At 42.7% G+C, this 15,731-nt stretch overlaps 2 protein-coding genes across 3 annotated transcripts; one reads left to right on the top strand and one right to left on the bottom strand.

Moving 5' to 3' along the window:
* Positions 1–1,583: 1,583 nt before the first annotated feature.
* LOC9268967 (uncharacterized) lies at positions 1,584–6,557 on the top strand. Its single transcript, XM_015783710.3, has 3 exons — positions 1,584–1,854; positions 2,020–5,837; positions 6,177–6,557. The coding sequence occupies exon 2, from the start codon at positions 2,035–2,037 to the stop codon at positions 5,830–5,832; it is 3,798 nt and encodes a 1,265-aa protein (XP_015639196.1). The 5' UTR covers positions 1,584–1,854; positions 2,020–2,034; the 3' UTR covers positions 5,833–5,837; positions 6,177–6,557.
* Positions 6,558–7,293: 736 nt separating this feature from the next.
* LOC9268593 (kinesin-like protein KIN-5A) lies at positions 7,294–13,878 on the bottom strand. 2 transcript variants are annotated; one of them, NM_001424263.1, is made up of 23 exons: positions 13,712–13,874; positions 12,724–12,954; positions 12,502–12,631; positions 12,182–12,343; positions 11,610–12,092; positions 11,410–11,507; positions 11,157–11,313; positions 10,995–11,064; positions 10,824–10,900; positions 10,660–10,713; positions 10,494–10,574; positions 10,303–10,414; positions 10,086–10,172; positions 9,820–9,995; positions 9,560–9,721; positions 9,376–9,483; positions 9,139–9,297; positions 8,969–9,052; positions 8,589–8,794; positions 8,380–8,481; positions 8,177–8,286; positions 7,937–8,088; positions 7,294–7,846 (listed from the first exon to the last, which is right to left on the bottom strand). In NM_001424263.1, the coding sequence occupies exons 2-23, from the start codon at positions 12,891–12,893 to the stop codon at positions 7,616–7,618; spliced, it is 3,171 nt and encodes a 1,056-aa protein (NP_001411192.1). In that variant the 5' UTR covers positions 12,894–12,954; positions 13,712–13,874; the 3' UTR covers positions 7,294–7,615. The 2 variants fall into 2 exon arrangements, with proteins under 2 accessions (NP_001411192.1, XP_015639198.1); XM_015783712.3 differs by having other exon boundaries at positions 7,360–7,846; positions 13,716–13,878.
* Between the last annotated feature and the right edge of the window lie 1,853 nt (positions 13,879–15,731).

The following is a 15,731-nucleotide window of genomic DNA, read 5'->3' as shown; positions in this document are numbered from 1 at the left end:
TTTATGTGTAGCTGACATGTGGACCCATGGTTATTTATTATTTTTCTGAGATATAATTGCCACGTAAGCGCTACGTCATTGTCAAGTGAGATGGAGACCTAGTCAAACTAGCCACGTAGGCGCCACGTCAACCAAAACCGCCTTTCAAACCGCCGAGGGACCTCATTTGCACCGGTTTTGACAGGTCAGGGACTAGTTGTATCTGGTTTTGAGGTTAAAGGACGAAAATCGGATTTGGTGTAAAATTAAGAGCAATGGCGGATGCTATTTTGTATTCTTTTCAATATACTGTTCATGGTATTTTAGATCAGTGGTGGAGTCAAAATTTCAATATGAGAGCCAACCTAACGAATAGTAACGACAACACAACATAATAATAATAAGGGGTTGCTATTAGTCAAGCTCGTCGCCCGACCAGTGGCGAAGCCAGGAATTTAAACACGTAGGATCAATTACTAGTGATTTTGTATTTAAGTGGGATCATTTCTCTAAATTCTTTTAAATTTATACCTGAAAATTGAGGTTTATAGGACGTTTTTTCAAAAAGCTGTGGCCTAAATCCGCCACTGCACCCGACAATGAGCTTCCCCGTTATCTCTGCACATTGTTCACCCTACACTCTTCTTGACACGACAGTGCCATCGAAGAATTATAGCGCTAATGTCGTTGGAAAGGATGAGTTGGTCCAAGCGGAGGGGGAGGATTGGTTGGGGGCGAGAAGAACATTAGAGCGGAGCAAGTCCGGCTCCATTTGAGGAATTGGGGTGTCCTGTACGTGGACGGGAGATAGGATCTAGTCCCTAGCATTCCCGTAACAATACTTCTAAGTTGTTAACTCTTCCGTAATAATACCCCTAAGTTGTCAACTCTTCTATAGATAATAAAGCGTATCAATATATGTACATATATGACAATTTGATAATACAATATAATCATTTTCAAGCCGACTATTTTGGGAGAGCAATATCACAGTGATAGAGGTGAAACAACGCAATAGAACTCATTGAGATGAACTACTAGTAATAAAATTATTGATCAGAGTCAACAGAACATCAAGTGCATAGAACTGTTTGCTTATACATTTGAACATTCTATCTTTGACGCTGATAAAAAAGTTCATCATTTGTACAAGCACCTAATATCTAATCCATTCACCCCAAAGTATAAGAGATTTTGAATATATGAGATATATTATACTACTACGAATCTAAATATATTTCATATCCAGATTCGTAACATGTCGAAATTCGTAATATTAGGATATTTATCCATCCTAAAACTGTTATTATGTTCTATAATGGAAGGGGTACGTTGGTATTATGGAGTATCTCCTATCCTAAATTCCTAATCCTCTTCCCAAGCAAATGACACGAAATCAACCCAAGCAATTCTCTTCCCGCGCAAACCCAGAAACCCGCTAAACCAACATAGGTGGGACCCACCGGGCAGCCAAACGGGCTAACGGGGCCCACACCCTGTAACCCGCTCCCACCACCCTTTCCCCTCCCCTTCCTCCTCTCTTCTTCGCCTTCCTCCTCTCCGTCTCCGTCTATCTCCCTCCTCCCCCTCCCCCCGACTCACTCGCCCATCTCATCTCATCTCATCTCATATCTCATCTCTCTCTCCCCTTTTTTGCGCCCCGCCCCCTCGCATCCTCCGTATTCCCTCATCCGGGACTCCCGCGGCCGCATCCGACGGCGCCCCGCCCCTCCACGTCGCCGTCGTCTTCCTCCCCCTCTCGCCCACTATTTATCCGCGGCTTCCTCCTCTCTTCTCCCTCCCCCTCCTCTCCCCACCGCCGCTCTAGGGTTAGGGTTTCGTGTTTCGTCCCGCCGCCGGGTTCCCGCGATTCTGGTGAGCTTCTTGTTTGTTTCTTGTATTTTTTTGTTGGTGGTCTTCTTTTTTTGCGGTGGAGTTGGATTTGGGTTGGGGGGGTTGTGTGGGCTAGGGTTTTGACTGGTCTCTGGATCTCTGTTGGTTTCTTGCGGTTTTGATTATTTGTTTGTGGTGGTGGCGCAGGTGCGAGGTGAGGCCATGGCGATCGTGAGGAGCAGTGGCGGCGGCAGGGTCCCCAGGCTTGATGGGGAGGCCTCGCCGGATGCCACGGAGGAGGAGGAGGAGGAGGAGGAGTCACCTGCGACGCCGTCGCAGGAGTCCGATGCGGGCGACTTCTCGGGCGGGGAGGAGAACGGCGGCGATGTTGGGATGGAGGAGGAGGAGGAGGAGGATGACGAGGTTGAGGAGGAGGAGGAAGACGAGGAGGACTCTGGGATGGGGTCCGACGAGCTGGAGATCACGGAGCTCGGGGAGGCAGGGTCCGAGATGTGCCAGGTTGGGGACCAGAGTGTTGCCGTGCCGCTCGAGCTCTACGACCTTGCCGGATTGGGCGACGTGCTCTCGCTCGACGCGTGGAACACCCTGCTGTCCGAGGAGGAGCGGCAACGCCTCGCCGCTCTGCTGCCTGACATGGATCAGGAGACCTTTGCGCGCACGCTTGCCGAGCTACTTAGGGGAGACAACTTCCACTTCGGGAGTCCCCTTGCTGCCCTCTTCGACAGGCTCAAAGGAGGCCTATGTGACCCAAGGATTGCTCTTTATCGCCGCGGTACCCGCTTTGCAGAGCGGCGGAAGCATTACTACAGGCTGCAAAGCTACCACAATTCCATGGTCCGGGGTCTCTGGGACGTAAAGGACTGTTGGAAGGGTTGCCAGGGGTACAACATTAACGAGAAGCTAAGGGCACTGGATGCCATGAAAGCACAGCAACAGCAGCAGCAGCAGCAGCAGCAGCAGCAAAAAGCTCATCTTGGTTTGGGTGGCCGAGCTGGATCAGAGACTGACTCGGAGAGCAGGGAGTATGGGGACCCATCCTTGATGCGGCTGAAGCCTGATAAGACAGTATTGAAGAAATCAGGGAAGCCTGAGAAGGAGCGGTCTAAGGGTCTGTTGCGCTTGGGAGCGCCAAAAGGTTTGGGCGAGGAGTACATTGGAGGGGCTGGCCGTGATGCTGCTATGGCACTCTCCGAGCTTTCTCGCCAAGATAACGCCTATGGCTATGATTCAGGAGTCATGCGCAGAGGGAAGCCTCGCAGGAGTCAGCAAGGCCTTCATTCCGAGGAGTTGGGAGATGACAGGGATTTGCGAATGATTCGTTCTCATAGGCCAATGCCGAAGCCAGGAAAGAAGGAATTGGCTGCAAGCTATGATGGAAATTTGTATGGAAACAACTACCACGAGAACCAAAATGGTTCTTCTTACTACTATGGCAGGAATGCCAATGCTAATCAGGGAGTTACCGTAGCAGCAGCATATGATCGTCCATATTTTGATACAGCAAAGAATGCAAAGTACTCTGACAGAGATTGGATGTATGGTGGACAAGGTATGTCGAGTAAAGCTCTGAAAGGGGATGAGATGGATTGGCCAGCTGGTAGCTATGCCGGTAGCATGAATGACTGGCAGAGAGGGCAGTCTGCAGGCGATTACAGGAGCAGAAAAACTCAAGCTGGTCATGGTCTGAAGGTTAAGTCTTATAAAAGTATTGAGAAACAAATTAGTGATGCAAATTTTGGGTCTGATCATAGAGGCAAGATACCGGGGAAGATCAAAGGTAAATCCACTAGTCAGTATGACAGAATTGGCCAGAAGTACTCGAGGAGCAATGCTGTCTACACTCAGAGTGAGGAGACAGAATCCGATTCATCGGAAAAGTTTGAAGGTGGAGGGGACATGGATCTTAAAAGGCAGCCAGAACACCATTCTGGGTCTCATAGACCAGCATATAGTGCCAAAAAATTGAACAAGCTTCCTAAAGCTTCCAAAGTAAATTATCCAACTGCTACTGAAGATTTTGAACCCTACCAGAGTAAAGGGACTCACAGAGTAAATGTTACAGAGTCTGATTATTTACGTGATGTGCATGTCACAGAGACAGAACAGATTAGTGAAATGATGAGGCCTCCAGCAGCAAGGGGTGAAAGAAAGCGGAAAGTAATGGCCAGTGTCGATACACATGATCATGGAAACACTGAGTTGCCTGACAGCAATGAGAATGCTGATGAATCACTCAGGTCACCAGAGAATGGTGAGAGGCTAGCCAGTGGATCAGGCTGTGTTGATTCTAATGGTGATGTTGAAAAAAAGAAGATGCCATTGGCAAGTTGCAGCTCTGGATCCAAAAAGCAGAAAAGAAGGGTTGAAGCTACAAGCCCGGCCGAACATGGTGAGGACGCGCCATCTGCTCCAAAGTTGGTGGAGAACAGCAGTAGCTCAAAGAAGAAAGGTAAAAAGAAGCCAGCTGCTCCAGAGGCTGTCACGGATGCAGTTGTTGTAGATGAACCAGCTCCTGTCTTGCCAGAAGTAAATGTGGTAGTGGTAGAACCTGAGAAACCAAAGAAAAAATATGTACCAATCACACCAACTATCCACACTGGGTTTTCATTCTCTATTGTGCATCTTCTAACTGCTGTAAGGAAGGCTATGGCCACCCCTACTGAGGATACTCTGTCGGCCAAGCAACCTGACGGGGAGGAGAGCAGAAAATGCTTCAACAATGAAGAACATTGCAAAACGCCTCAAGATCCAAGTGCAACAGAGCAAGCCCAACAGGGTCATGAGGCTGTAGATGCCAGTGGTCCAGAGAAAGCCCAACAAGGTCACGAGACTGCAGATGCCAGTGCCGCAGAGCAGACCACGCCGAGCAATTTGCCAGCGTTCACCGTTCAAGAGATTGTTACTCGGATTAGATCAAATCCCAGTGACCCTAATATACTTGAAACACAAGAGCCACTTCAGGATTTAGTTCGAGGAGTATTAAAGATACTCTCATCTAGAACAGCTCCACTAGGTGCAAAGGGATGGAAAGCACTGGTTTCCTATGACAAGTCAAACAAAAGCTGGCTTTGGGTTGGCCCACTGCCTTCTGGTTCTTCAGATGGTGATCCTAATGAAGAAACTTCTCCTGATGCATGGGGTATACCACACAAAATGCTTGTGAAGTTGGTTGACGCATTTGCTAACTGGCTGAAAAGTGGTCAGGAAACCCTTAAGCAGATAGGATCCCTTCCACCACCTCCGGCACCAGATCCTGCAAACTTGGATTTGAAGGAAAGGTTCAAGGACCTTAGAGCCCAGAAAAGTCTAAACACAATTAGTCCAAGCTCGGAGGAAGCAAGAGCGTATTTCCAGCGTGAAGAATTTTTGAGGTACTCAATTCCTGATAGAGCCTTTTGCTATACTGCTGCTGATGGGGAGAAATCTATAGTTGCTCCCTTGAGAAGGGGAGGTGGCAAGCCTACAGCAAAAGCTAGGGGACACCCCATGCTCTTACCTGATCGCCCGCCTCATGTCACTATTCTCTGTCTTGTAAGAGATGCTGCTGCCAGGTTGCCTGCAAGAACTGGAACAAGAGCTGATGTGTGCACACTTCTCAAAGATTCACAGTATCTAAACCACGAAGAATCTAATAAAGAGGCTGCTGTTAACCAAGTTGTCAGCGGTGCTCTTGATCGTCTGCATTATGAGCGCGATCCTTGTGTACTGTATGACAATGACAAAAAATTGTGGACCTACCTGCACAGGGGTAGAGAGGAGGAAGATTTTGAGGATGATGGCACATCGTCTACCAAAAAATGGAAGAGACCAAGGAAAGAGTCGGATCCTGCAGACCCTGGAAACGATGATTTAGAGGATGATGGTACCCCTACTGCAAGCGATGCGAAAAAACAAAAGACAGATTCTACAGCATCAGGAGAAGATAAGGATAGTGAGGATCCTGCAATTCAGGACCCTTCTGCTGGTGATTTGGAAGGCGATCCTGACCCTGATCATTAGCTAAGGTTTGTTGAGAACAGATTGATCTGGAAATTCTTATCACATTCTTTATATGTCCCAGCGATAGGTCATTTACATCTCTGCATTCCTGAGAATTCTGTATTATAACATTATTAGGACAGGAATGCTTAGCATAGAAAACTAGATAGAGTGTGAGAAGCATGTTTTATTTTTTATAGCGTGCATCCTCATTAATATTCCCAGTGTGATCTGAAAGGGTAGATTCTTTAGAGAGAAAAATGTTCCACGATTATACTGGTAGATTTTCATAGAGCATGTGTTATCATAGCCATGCTCTTCCTTCATCACTTATCCCCTTGGTGATGGTTCTTCTTGTTTTGCAGGGTATAAAGCAGCATCCAGCGACCAGCTTTCATGTTGCTGTATTAATCTATGTGTTGACACCACCTTATCAGTGTATCAGGCCTCAATTCCGACACAATGTTTTGTAGTTGAAATAGGTTTTTCAACCCGTGTTTGTACATTCACCTCATGAAACAAGCTTTCATAGTTTTTCTTTCTCTAGTGGCATGCAGATGTGCTATGATTTTAATTCAAATGCTTGATCATATCTGTGTCCACTCCATTCTTGAATACCATAGTGGCAGACCCATGCATCATGCATGTGCTTCATTTTCAACTGAAGTTCACTTATGTACATAATTGGTCCACTTCAATTGACACGAAAGAAGATTGAAATATGATCATATGTGCATCGATGACTATTATTATTGTTTACAGTTATACACCCATGATTGATATTGAGATAAAATAATCAGTGATTTGATATCTGACATTTGAGAAGAGCAGGAATGTTATGCAATAGATGGAGATGAAGTAGTGGTGCTAGTACTCCGGCCAGTTCAAGCAACCAGCCGCCCTGTGCTTGCAGCTGGACATGTTCTAGTACTTACTGTAGTAATAGAGCAACTTTATGTGTGGTACACTGGTACTCTAGTATGTTTACCTGTTAATTTGCTATGTGTGCTGAAAAAAAATCAGTGATATTAAGACTTAAGTTGTAGGTAGTAATAGGTATTGTGGTACTGTGCTGTATGCAATTCTAAGAGTGTGTAATACAGTAGTATCTGCTTGAGTCGATACTACTTGATGGAATGATGGTGATGTAAAAGGATTTGGCTAATTGTGTGTATGAGGTACAGAAAAGGCTATTTTTTTTAGAGGATTCACCAACTCAAGGACCTGGTAAACCTCATATAGAAATCATCCCAAATCTTCGCGAGTTCTCCTTTGTCAAAGCATCATTTCTTGGCTGCCAAATGACAACCCCACCATGAGTTCAGACCTTTTCTTTTCCTTCATTTCTTTTGGTTGCCGACTTAGCTCGGTACTGTAAACATAATCTCTTGTTTTCAAATTAGGTTGAACTTCTCTTCTACCTCAATGAACTTGACATTTCAACTGCTCTTTCTTCCAAAAGATCAAAAGAAAAATATCATGGATTGTACTCAATTCCTTTCCTTTTGCTTCTAATAATTGTTCAAATTTGCAGCAAAGCATGGAAGATTATCTGAGTCAAATCTGTACTAGCACTTGTCATTGTTACCTGTGTGGATATATATTACACTAGAGCTAACATTATCCTCAATTATGCAGTAGTAAATACACATGCCTTTCTACTGATCTCTACAAACAGATCAGCTTCAGACCTCCCATCCCAACCAACAGCAGCAATAAATCGAATGGCACTATCAACAGTAAATCAATACCCCAAAAATCAAAGCTAAACAATTTGTTCCTTTTGTACATTCACTCTATAAATCTAATTTCTTGCTATAAGAGGAGCTCTCGGGTCTGTGATTGATGGTGGTGTAGCTTCTTGCACCTCTAAGAAATGCTTCATGTCTCCATTTGCCTGCTTCAAACTCGCCCTCGACTCTCGGAATGATTTGAGAAGCTCATCGTAATCCGGGGTTCGCAACTGCTCAATGGATTCCATGCTTGGCAGGTCGATTTGCCGCCTTCTCGGAGTCGAACATGATGGTTCATCCACCTGAGGTGTTCAAGGAGAAGAAGCAATAGCAATTTGGTCAGTAAGAGACAGATCACATTCTCCTATCTGTTACTTTTCATGACTACTCACCAGATATTCTTCCTCTAGGCATTTCCCAGCATTTTCAGTAATCTCAACAACCCTGTGGTAATGTCCTCCCTTCAACTCGCTTATTTCCTCATGGCATGGTTTGATTATGGAGCCAATGTTTGCGCACGCATCATGGTCAAGTTTTAGTGAACCTGAAATAACAGAAGTTGCGGTGAGAAAGAAAATTTGATTGTCACGCACTGTGCTACAGTAACTCAAAATTTTCACTGTAAATCTTACTGTCGATGGAAGAAAGAAGGGCCTTGTTTGCTATATCTATTTCTTCAAGGGTAGTTGATACCGCAGACGACAATTTGGAACGCAGCGATTGGTTAGCCTCGGTTCCAGTCCTGTTTCATGCACAGACCAATATAGCATAATGGTCATTGTTCATAGCATACGATAAGAATGTTTCAAGTACTTGATATTTTCTATTCTGGTACCTGACTATTGAATCTGCCGATTCCACATTTCCTTTGCCAAGGCTGAAAAGAGAGTCCTCGGCGTTCTTCCACTGTTGTGCACCCATGGTTGTCTTTGCCTTACTGCAGTTGAGATAGCAATGGTCAAACATTGAGACATCCGTGATTCCGTATAGCATAGCAGAAGGTATCACAATTCACAGCATGATGCCATGATACTGAGTACTCACCATTCCACAAGCACTTCTGCCAAGCACGACCTTCCACTGTCCACTGCAGTGGTATCTTCAATGTAATTCTTCTCAGTTTCTTCCATGTAAAAGCCCCACTTTTCCCGCACGGACGAAGTGAAGTCCTGGGCAGTTGAAATTTCATTCTGTAGGTGACTTGTGCGGTTTACAGCGCTCTCTCGAAGGTTACCTACTGCTGTTTGGACCTGCAGTACATGTTCGCGGAATCACGGTCACATTCAGCAATGTGTAGTAATTTTGTAAATAGCCTCCAACTCATCTATTTATCACCACAGAACTTCTTTTGATAGCTGATCTATCTAGAGAATAAGATTATCAGATGACCAAAAGCCAAAGTATAACAAATGGACAGTCCTTACCAGCTTCTTCTTCCTTGCATGGGAACTTGCAAGCATCTCTGCCACCTTCTCTAGAAGTTGTTTTTCTTCATTAGCTGCACACTCCTGTTTAAAATGGCAAAATTACATATTGACACAAAACAAAATATTAGCTTATGAATTGCTTATTGTTGATGCAATAATTAACATACCTCAAATTTCTTCTCAAGGTCAAGAAGTTGTTGATCTTGCACACTTTGCGTTTCTTCCAAAATACTCGTGAGCTTAGATGCATGAACATCAAGTGAGCTGAAGAAACCAGCAGTGATCTTTGAGATGGACCGTGATGCTTCCACAGCTCGTAAGTGTCCCTGTGGAGAAGAACAAAATTTACAACAGAAGAGTGGATGAAGACAGCTAGTAGTTTAGTGTTACAACATGAGACGAACCTCCCGCTGCTTCTTTGCAAATTGGGTTAACCTCTCTTCTTGTTTAGAAAGGCTACACTGAAGCTCATTTAACAAATTGTCTGCTTCTGAAGCAATTCCTCCAAAACACTATCAATAGGAAGGGCAATCAGAAATATTGCAATACATACTGCTGTTACAAGCAGGCCAAAAGAAGTAAGCTTACTTGCTCAAGAGATGACGTGTGTGATTGCACTTGCGAGTTCAATCTCTCAAATGTTGACTGAGAGTTCATGTCAATTTCACCTGCTAAACTATCCAAAGCTGTAATGCCTGAACCATGGAGAAGTTTCAACTTTTGTATGCTCTCCCTTAGCCCTTGAGCAGCCTAAAAATTGGTAGCTGACGCTATCAGTATACACCCCTGGAAGATCATTCATACAAAAGAAACTGGGAAGTGAAAAAGATGATGGGAGATTGAATAACCTCATCTTTTGAAGATACAAAGGATTGCATATCATCTTCCATTTCTTTGAGGTGATTCTCCTGCTGCATGACTGAGGTGGACACAGTTTTATGCAAGGTATCCAGCTGATTGGTCAGTTGAGATCTAAATCTCTGCACGAGTGACCTGTTCCCATCTTCTATCTTGTCTTTACGCTCTGTCAGTAATCGAGAACAAGGACAACTGAAGTGAGATTAAGTCCATAACAGTAATCGAGAATAAAGGTAATCAAGTTGAGATCCCTAACCTATTTTGGAAAATAGCCCTGAAACATCTGCTGCTGCATTTTCCAATTCCGCACGGAGGTTATATGCACAGTCTACCAGTGATTTTTCTGTGGCAAAATCAACAATAAGTAAATTCCTCACATCATTTGATAATTTCATTTGCCGGTATTCTTAACAATAAGTAATGACCAAGACATGCTAAGACAGGTGTTGCCAGAATAGGTTATTTTGACTAACCTGACTTTAATAAATTAAAGATGACATATTCCTTTTCCTTAATGGTTGACTCTGCTTCATTGTATTTTTCTTCTAAATCATGCAGAACATTCTTGGTGTCCTCCAGATCTTTCTGCATTCAAGAGACAGAATAATGATTATATGTACTATAAACTGCACATATACTGATCGTTGGGAAACTGGAGAGGTACCTGCGTCTTCCCGAGTTTTTCACTCAACTCTGCACTCAAAAGTTGTTCAGCATCATAAAGCTCTTTTAGTTCAACCAATTGCTGCTCATTGGTACAAAAATACATTCAGTTGTTAACAAGCTAATATTTTTCTTCTGGTGTTATGCATGCTTATAGACAAACATACCTTATCCCTAGCCTCTAAATCAGCTCCCAGACGCTCAATTTTCTCTGTCATGGCCTAAGTAAAGACAATAGGTTCAGAAAGATGAGATGCAGATTTAGAAAACAAAGCTTTTCCTCAGCTTATAGAAACAATCCTAATGTGGATTTGGTGGGAAAAAGAGAAACCTTTTTCTCGGCTTCCTCTTGGAGGTAGCGTTCTCTTGGAATGTATATACCATTCTTCTCTCTTGCAGCAAACACCTCTGAAGACATAAAGGAGACGGGGTGAATACACACTGTATGATTCCTACCGCTTCAATGCTCTACAAAAGAATAATAATAATCATGAAGACAAACCTTGCTTAAGACGGTCAATTTCAGAGTACAGGTCCTTGATCACAGCAGATTTCATCATCCTTTGGTTCACCTGAATATTGGCAGTAAGAAGAGCAAGTTAGGCTACCACAAATTTACTGTACTAAATAGTCAGATATAAATATAACTTGCTTAGGCAATAACCTCAGGCTTGTTCTTGATATTTTTAGCACGGTGTGCATAGTCCAGTGTGCTCAGTGTCTCTTCCAAACAATATACTGAAGGTGATATTGTGGCAATAATGCAAGTCTTTGTTTTCCCTCCCAATGAGTCTCTTAGCAATCTTGTCAGTTTGCTATCTCTGGAACAATTAAATGGAGCAACATATAAACACCCTTGGCAAAATGCCAAAATGTTTCTAGAATCAAATCTGCCAGGACACTGTCCTTAGAATTACCTGTATGGGACATGTCCAGAGTGTTCAACAAGAGCATTGATGACTCGACCAAGTGTCAGCAAGCTCTTGTTGATCTCCCCAGCCTCTCTCGCTCTGCCCTGCAATGATAATTCAATATCAAAAGTAGTATTGGGCAGTTGAAAAATCAGATAGATATATTATATTTTAATCAATGAATAGAAAATTTTAAGTTTACTCACATCTCTAGCACCTGACCGTGAGATATTTTCTGAACCAGCTAGATCGACTAGATTAAGCTTCCCAATTTTGATCATCTCCTCACCCTCATGAGTCAGTTCCTTGATGTGAATTGTGATAGAGAAAATGGAGTGTGACCTACTACTTTGCTTGTTCAGCAGTGTCTCTGCAGTGCGCCTCTTTGCAGAACCCTTGTCAAGAATTTTGTAGATTTCACCAGCGGAGTACACGACTTCTTCTTCAAGCCCTCTCACAAAAACGCCTCCTTTGCCATCTTCCATGAGGGCAATAGGCTTCTTTGTCTTGTCTTCAGGAACAATAGGGAACTTTGGTTCTTCAGGGGCCAACAAATCAGTGATTTCTTCGTTGTAGAGCTCAAGGAAGGTGACTTTCATGCTGTACTCAGCGCACTGGGCTTCAAGAATGTCAAAGATTTGCCTAACAGCCCTTGGGATAACTCCAGCATCAGTTGGGAGTTCACCATTCTGGATGTTACAAGCACAAGTCAATTGTAAAGAACATGCAGAAAAACCAAAAATGCGATTTTAAATGATCTCAAGCACTTTTTTTTTACCTTGGTCTTTCTAGTTCCACCTCCCTCCATTGTGTAGGTTTTCCCAGTACCAGTTTGCCCATAAGCAAAAATTGTGCAATTATAGCCCTCAAGGACCTCATTTACTATTGGTGAGATAGATTGCTCAAACAAATCCTTCTGCTTCGATGCTGGACCAAACACCTGCACAGAATGACCACTTCACTAAATTTTTTGCCAAAACTAACATTCGTGGAGCCAACACAATAATAAGTAAATGCAAAGTACAAGGCAAGTGACCACAGCAAGTCACCACTGAAAAAATAGGCCTAATGAAGTGACTGCCAAATATGATCTGATACCTTGTCAAATGCAAAGGTCCGATCAATCTGCTTATTGGCAATAATTTGTGTCGCGGCGACCTCACGGCGGCGCTCATTGCACGAGATCACTACCGGAGTATTCGACTTTGTCTCTTCATCACTCATGGGCCTGAATGCAGCAAAATTCACATTGTGAGAACCATTAAAAAAAAAGAAGAACCAAACATAATTTCTGAACTGCAACTGCTGAGCTCTCTTCACCTGCATCTGAGAATGACCTGCACATTGACTCCCTTCTCCTTATCACCTCTGGGAATGGAGTTACTGTTAGTGTTTGCGCCGCCATTGGCGTCACCTCCGGATCTCAAGTCTCTCCCGGACTTCTCGGTCGACTTTGGTGACGGTGAGGTAAGGCCAATCCTCCTATCCATCTTCAATCTCTGATTCTCTGAACAATACAAGGCCTAGTCTTTCTGCCCACAGCTCCCAATTCTGCAAAGGAGCACCGATTCTTCAAATGCAGATTCAAATTGCTCCAAGAATTGAACTGGAAAAAAAAATCCCAACCACTACTACTAGCTTTATAACTGAATGTGACAGCAGGTGTCAAATTTGGCCAGATCAGAGTAGCAAGAAGAGCCAAAATGCCGGCGGAGCAAATGCAGAAAGAGACAAGAGGGCAAGTACAAGGGAGAAGCAGATGCAAATCTTGAGGTATCGTGGATGGGATCTTCATTCAGAACGAATTAAGATTAGGATTAGCGGCTGTTTTCACAAATCAAAACGAGATCTTTTATTTATTTATTTCTTTCATCGCTATGTCATTGAAATGGTAAGCAAGCAATCACATAAACGGGGTAAAGCAAGAAATTATTCAACCAATCAAAACAAGATCGGAGAAACAATATCACGGCAGCAATCGTATTCAAGGATTACCTTCTGCAACCACTCATCGATTAATAAGCTATCAAAAGTTCAAAACGAGATCTTGTTCCGCAAAAACCTCTCGCAGGAACCATGAACTGAACTGACGAAGAAGAACAACAACCAAAAAAAAAAACGAACTTCAGAAAGCATCAGAACTCAAGAGTTGCAGAAATAAAATAAAAAGAAGATCCGAGACAACACCGAATCGCCTCCACCCAGCACCAGCAGAGCAAGAAACGCAAGAACAAGCGCAAATCGAAAGAACAGGGCACTTCGTTCAAAAAAAAAATTCGTTCAAAAAAAGAAAGAACAGGGCACTCACTCACAGTGATGGTCAGCGAGTCAGTGCGATCCAAACGGGTCCAGAGCTAAGCTAGGAGGAGCAAGAGGAGGAGTAGGTAGGGAGCAGTGGCAATGGCAACAATGGCGAGATCCAGGGTCAAGGAAGGAGCAGCAAAGAAGAAGCAGGTCCCCCCGGAGGAGCAGGGTGGTGACTTCGAGAACAGCTCGTGGTCTCTATCAATGGTCAGTTGGTCACCTCTCTCTCCTCTCTTTCTCTCTCTAGCTTTTCCTTTTTGCCATGTTTAAGAGGGAGAAATTTTGAGTTAATTTGCAGGTCATGCCAGTTTTACTACAGCTGCAATGCACTTCTAAAAATTTTCAGTTACTGTTGATTTCACCGTAAAAGGGTGCATTAAAGCAATTCATTTTTTTGTCTTTTATATGCGTTTGCTTTCTTGCATTAACTTTAATATGGACAACTGCTTCCAGTTATCAAGAAAGCTGTTCAGAAATTTAAACAATTACTGCACTTTAGATCTTTGCCATTCTCTTAAGTTTTGGTTATAATTTGAATTTTGGTGGTCTCTTTATAAAATACTTGTCTGAATTCGGTAATTTGGAATATGGAGTGTCTCCTTATCAATAATTGTCTCATTTGATTGTAAGCAGGAGTATTCTATCCTTGTTCCTTTTGGTTGGTGTTGATTGGATTTGATTACTGTGATTAGTACGCTAAATAGATCTATCCAACTGTACCATATACTTTTTGTATTTTATTATTCAGTGAGGCAGTAGATTAGTACTGAACCGACTCTCAAGTCTCAACCTCCCTTTTGTTTTGACCGGTTTATTAGTGCATTTGACCAGCAAAGGAAATGACAATCAACCTCTCTGGTAACTGAACTTAATTGGTCAAAAGAATTAAGTAAACTTCATTAGTAGGTAAAAACTAATATTAATGTCTTTGTAAGCATCTACAGTGACCTTGTCCAGTTGAAACTTTTTTTGTTATCTTAATTGAAAGGGTAAAAAACAAAATCAGAATAAGACAGGTTTCTCTTAGATAGGTAGGCGGCTAACCAGTTTGAAATGTGAAGATATGGAAGACGTCTTTGAATATTTGTAGCTTTTGCAATATCCCATCATTTAGTTTGATCTTTTTTAAAGAAAAGATTTGATCAAATATATTTCAGAATTATATAGTTGAGGTGTCCCTGGTGGCGAGTGAAAAGAGTCTATTTCTGAAATCGCTTTTGATAACAATGGATGGTAAAGTAAAGGGATTATGGTACCATGTCTCACTCAAGATTGAATTTTGGAAACCTACCATTCAAAAACAACACTATTGCACCCTCCATTTTTTTTAAAAAAAAACTTAGTGCTGTACTGTTGTTTTAACAAGGCATAGACGTGTTTTTGAATGGGACAAGCGGAATCATCGTTCTGAATTTGACCTAATCAAACATTTTTAAAAAAATCCCTATTAATATAGGCCAAGAGTTGATGCAGGGATAATCTCCCGCTCTTGATTCTTGAATGAACCACACATTGATGAGCCCAAATTCCCAAGTGAAATGCTGCATCTTGGATAGGGAGCCAAATATGCAAGACAATTCTGAACTTTGCCATAACATATTAATTATAGCCAGCGGCTCAAATAACAAGCTGATGTAGCAGTACTAATTTAATTTAACCTCTGAGAGTAAGTTTAATAGTATAGCCAACTACTAACTCCAAATCATTTAGAGCCAATGTAATAGCCAATTCATACAATAGTTGCTTATTATACTATTAATACCCAGTCCTACCTGTTATACACTCATTACGTCTTGGAGGCCATGCTGCAGCTAGCTATAGATCTGTAGCCCGCTACTTTTCTTTTTTCCTTTATCTCTTTAAAATATGTTTATAGCTGTCTTATAGCCCGCTATTGGACCTGCTCTGAACAACCTCCTCCTCACTTGTGTTAATCTCATTCCTGACTCCTAAGTGAGAGGATTAATTGCCATTGCAGAATGAATCCATTGCATATAGTACAAATATACAATATCTGAATCACT

Source organism: Oryza sativa, chromosome 5 (assembly GCF_034140825.1).
Source record: "Oryza sativa Japonica Group chromosome 5, ASM3414082v1".
NCBI lineage: Eukaryota > Viridiplantae > Streptophyta > Magnoliopsida > Poales > Poaceae > Oryza > Oryza sativa.
Note: the sequence above shows the minus strand (reverse complement) of the source record. Positions and strands in the feature narration are given on the sequence as shown.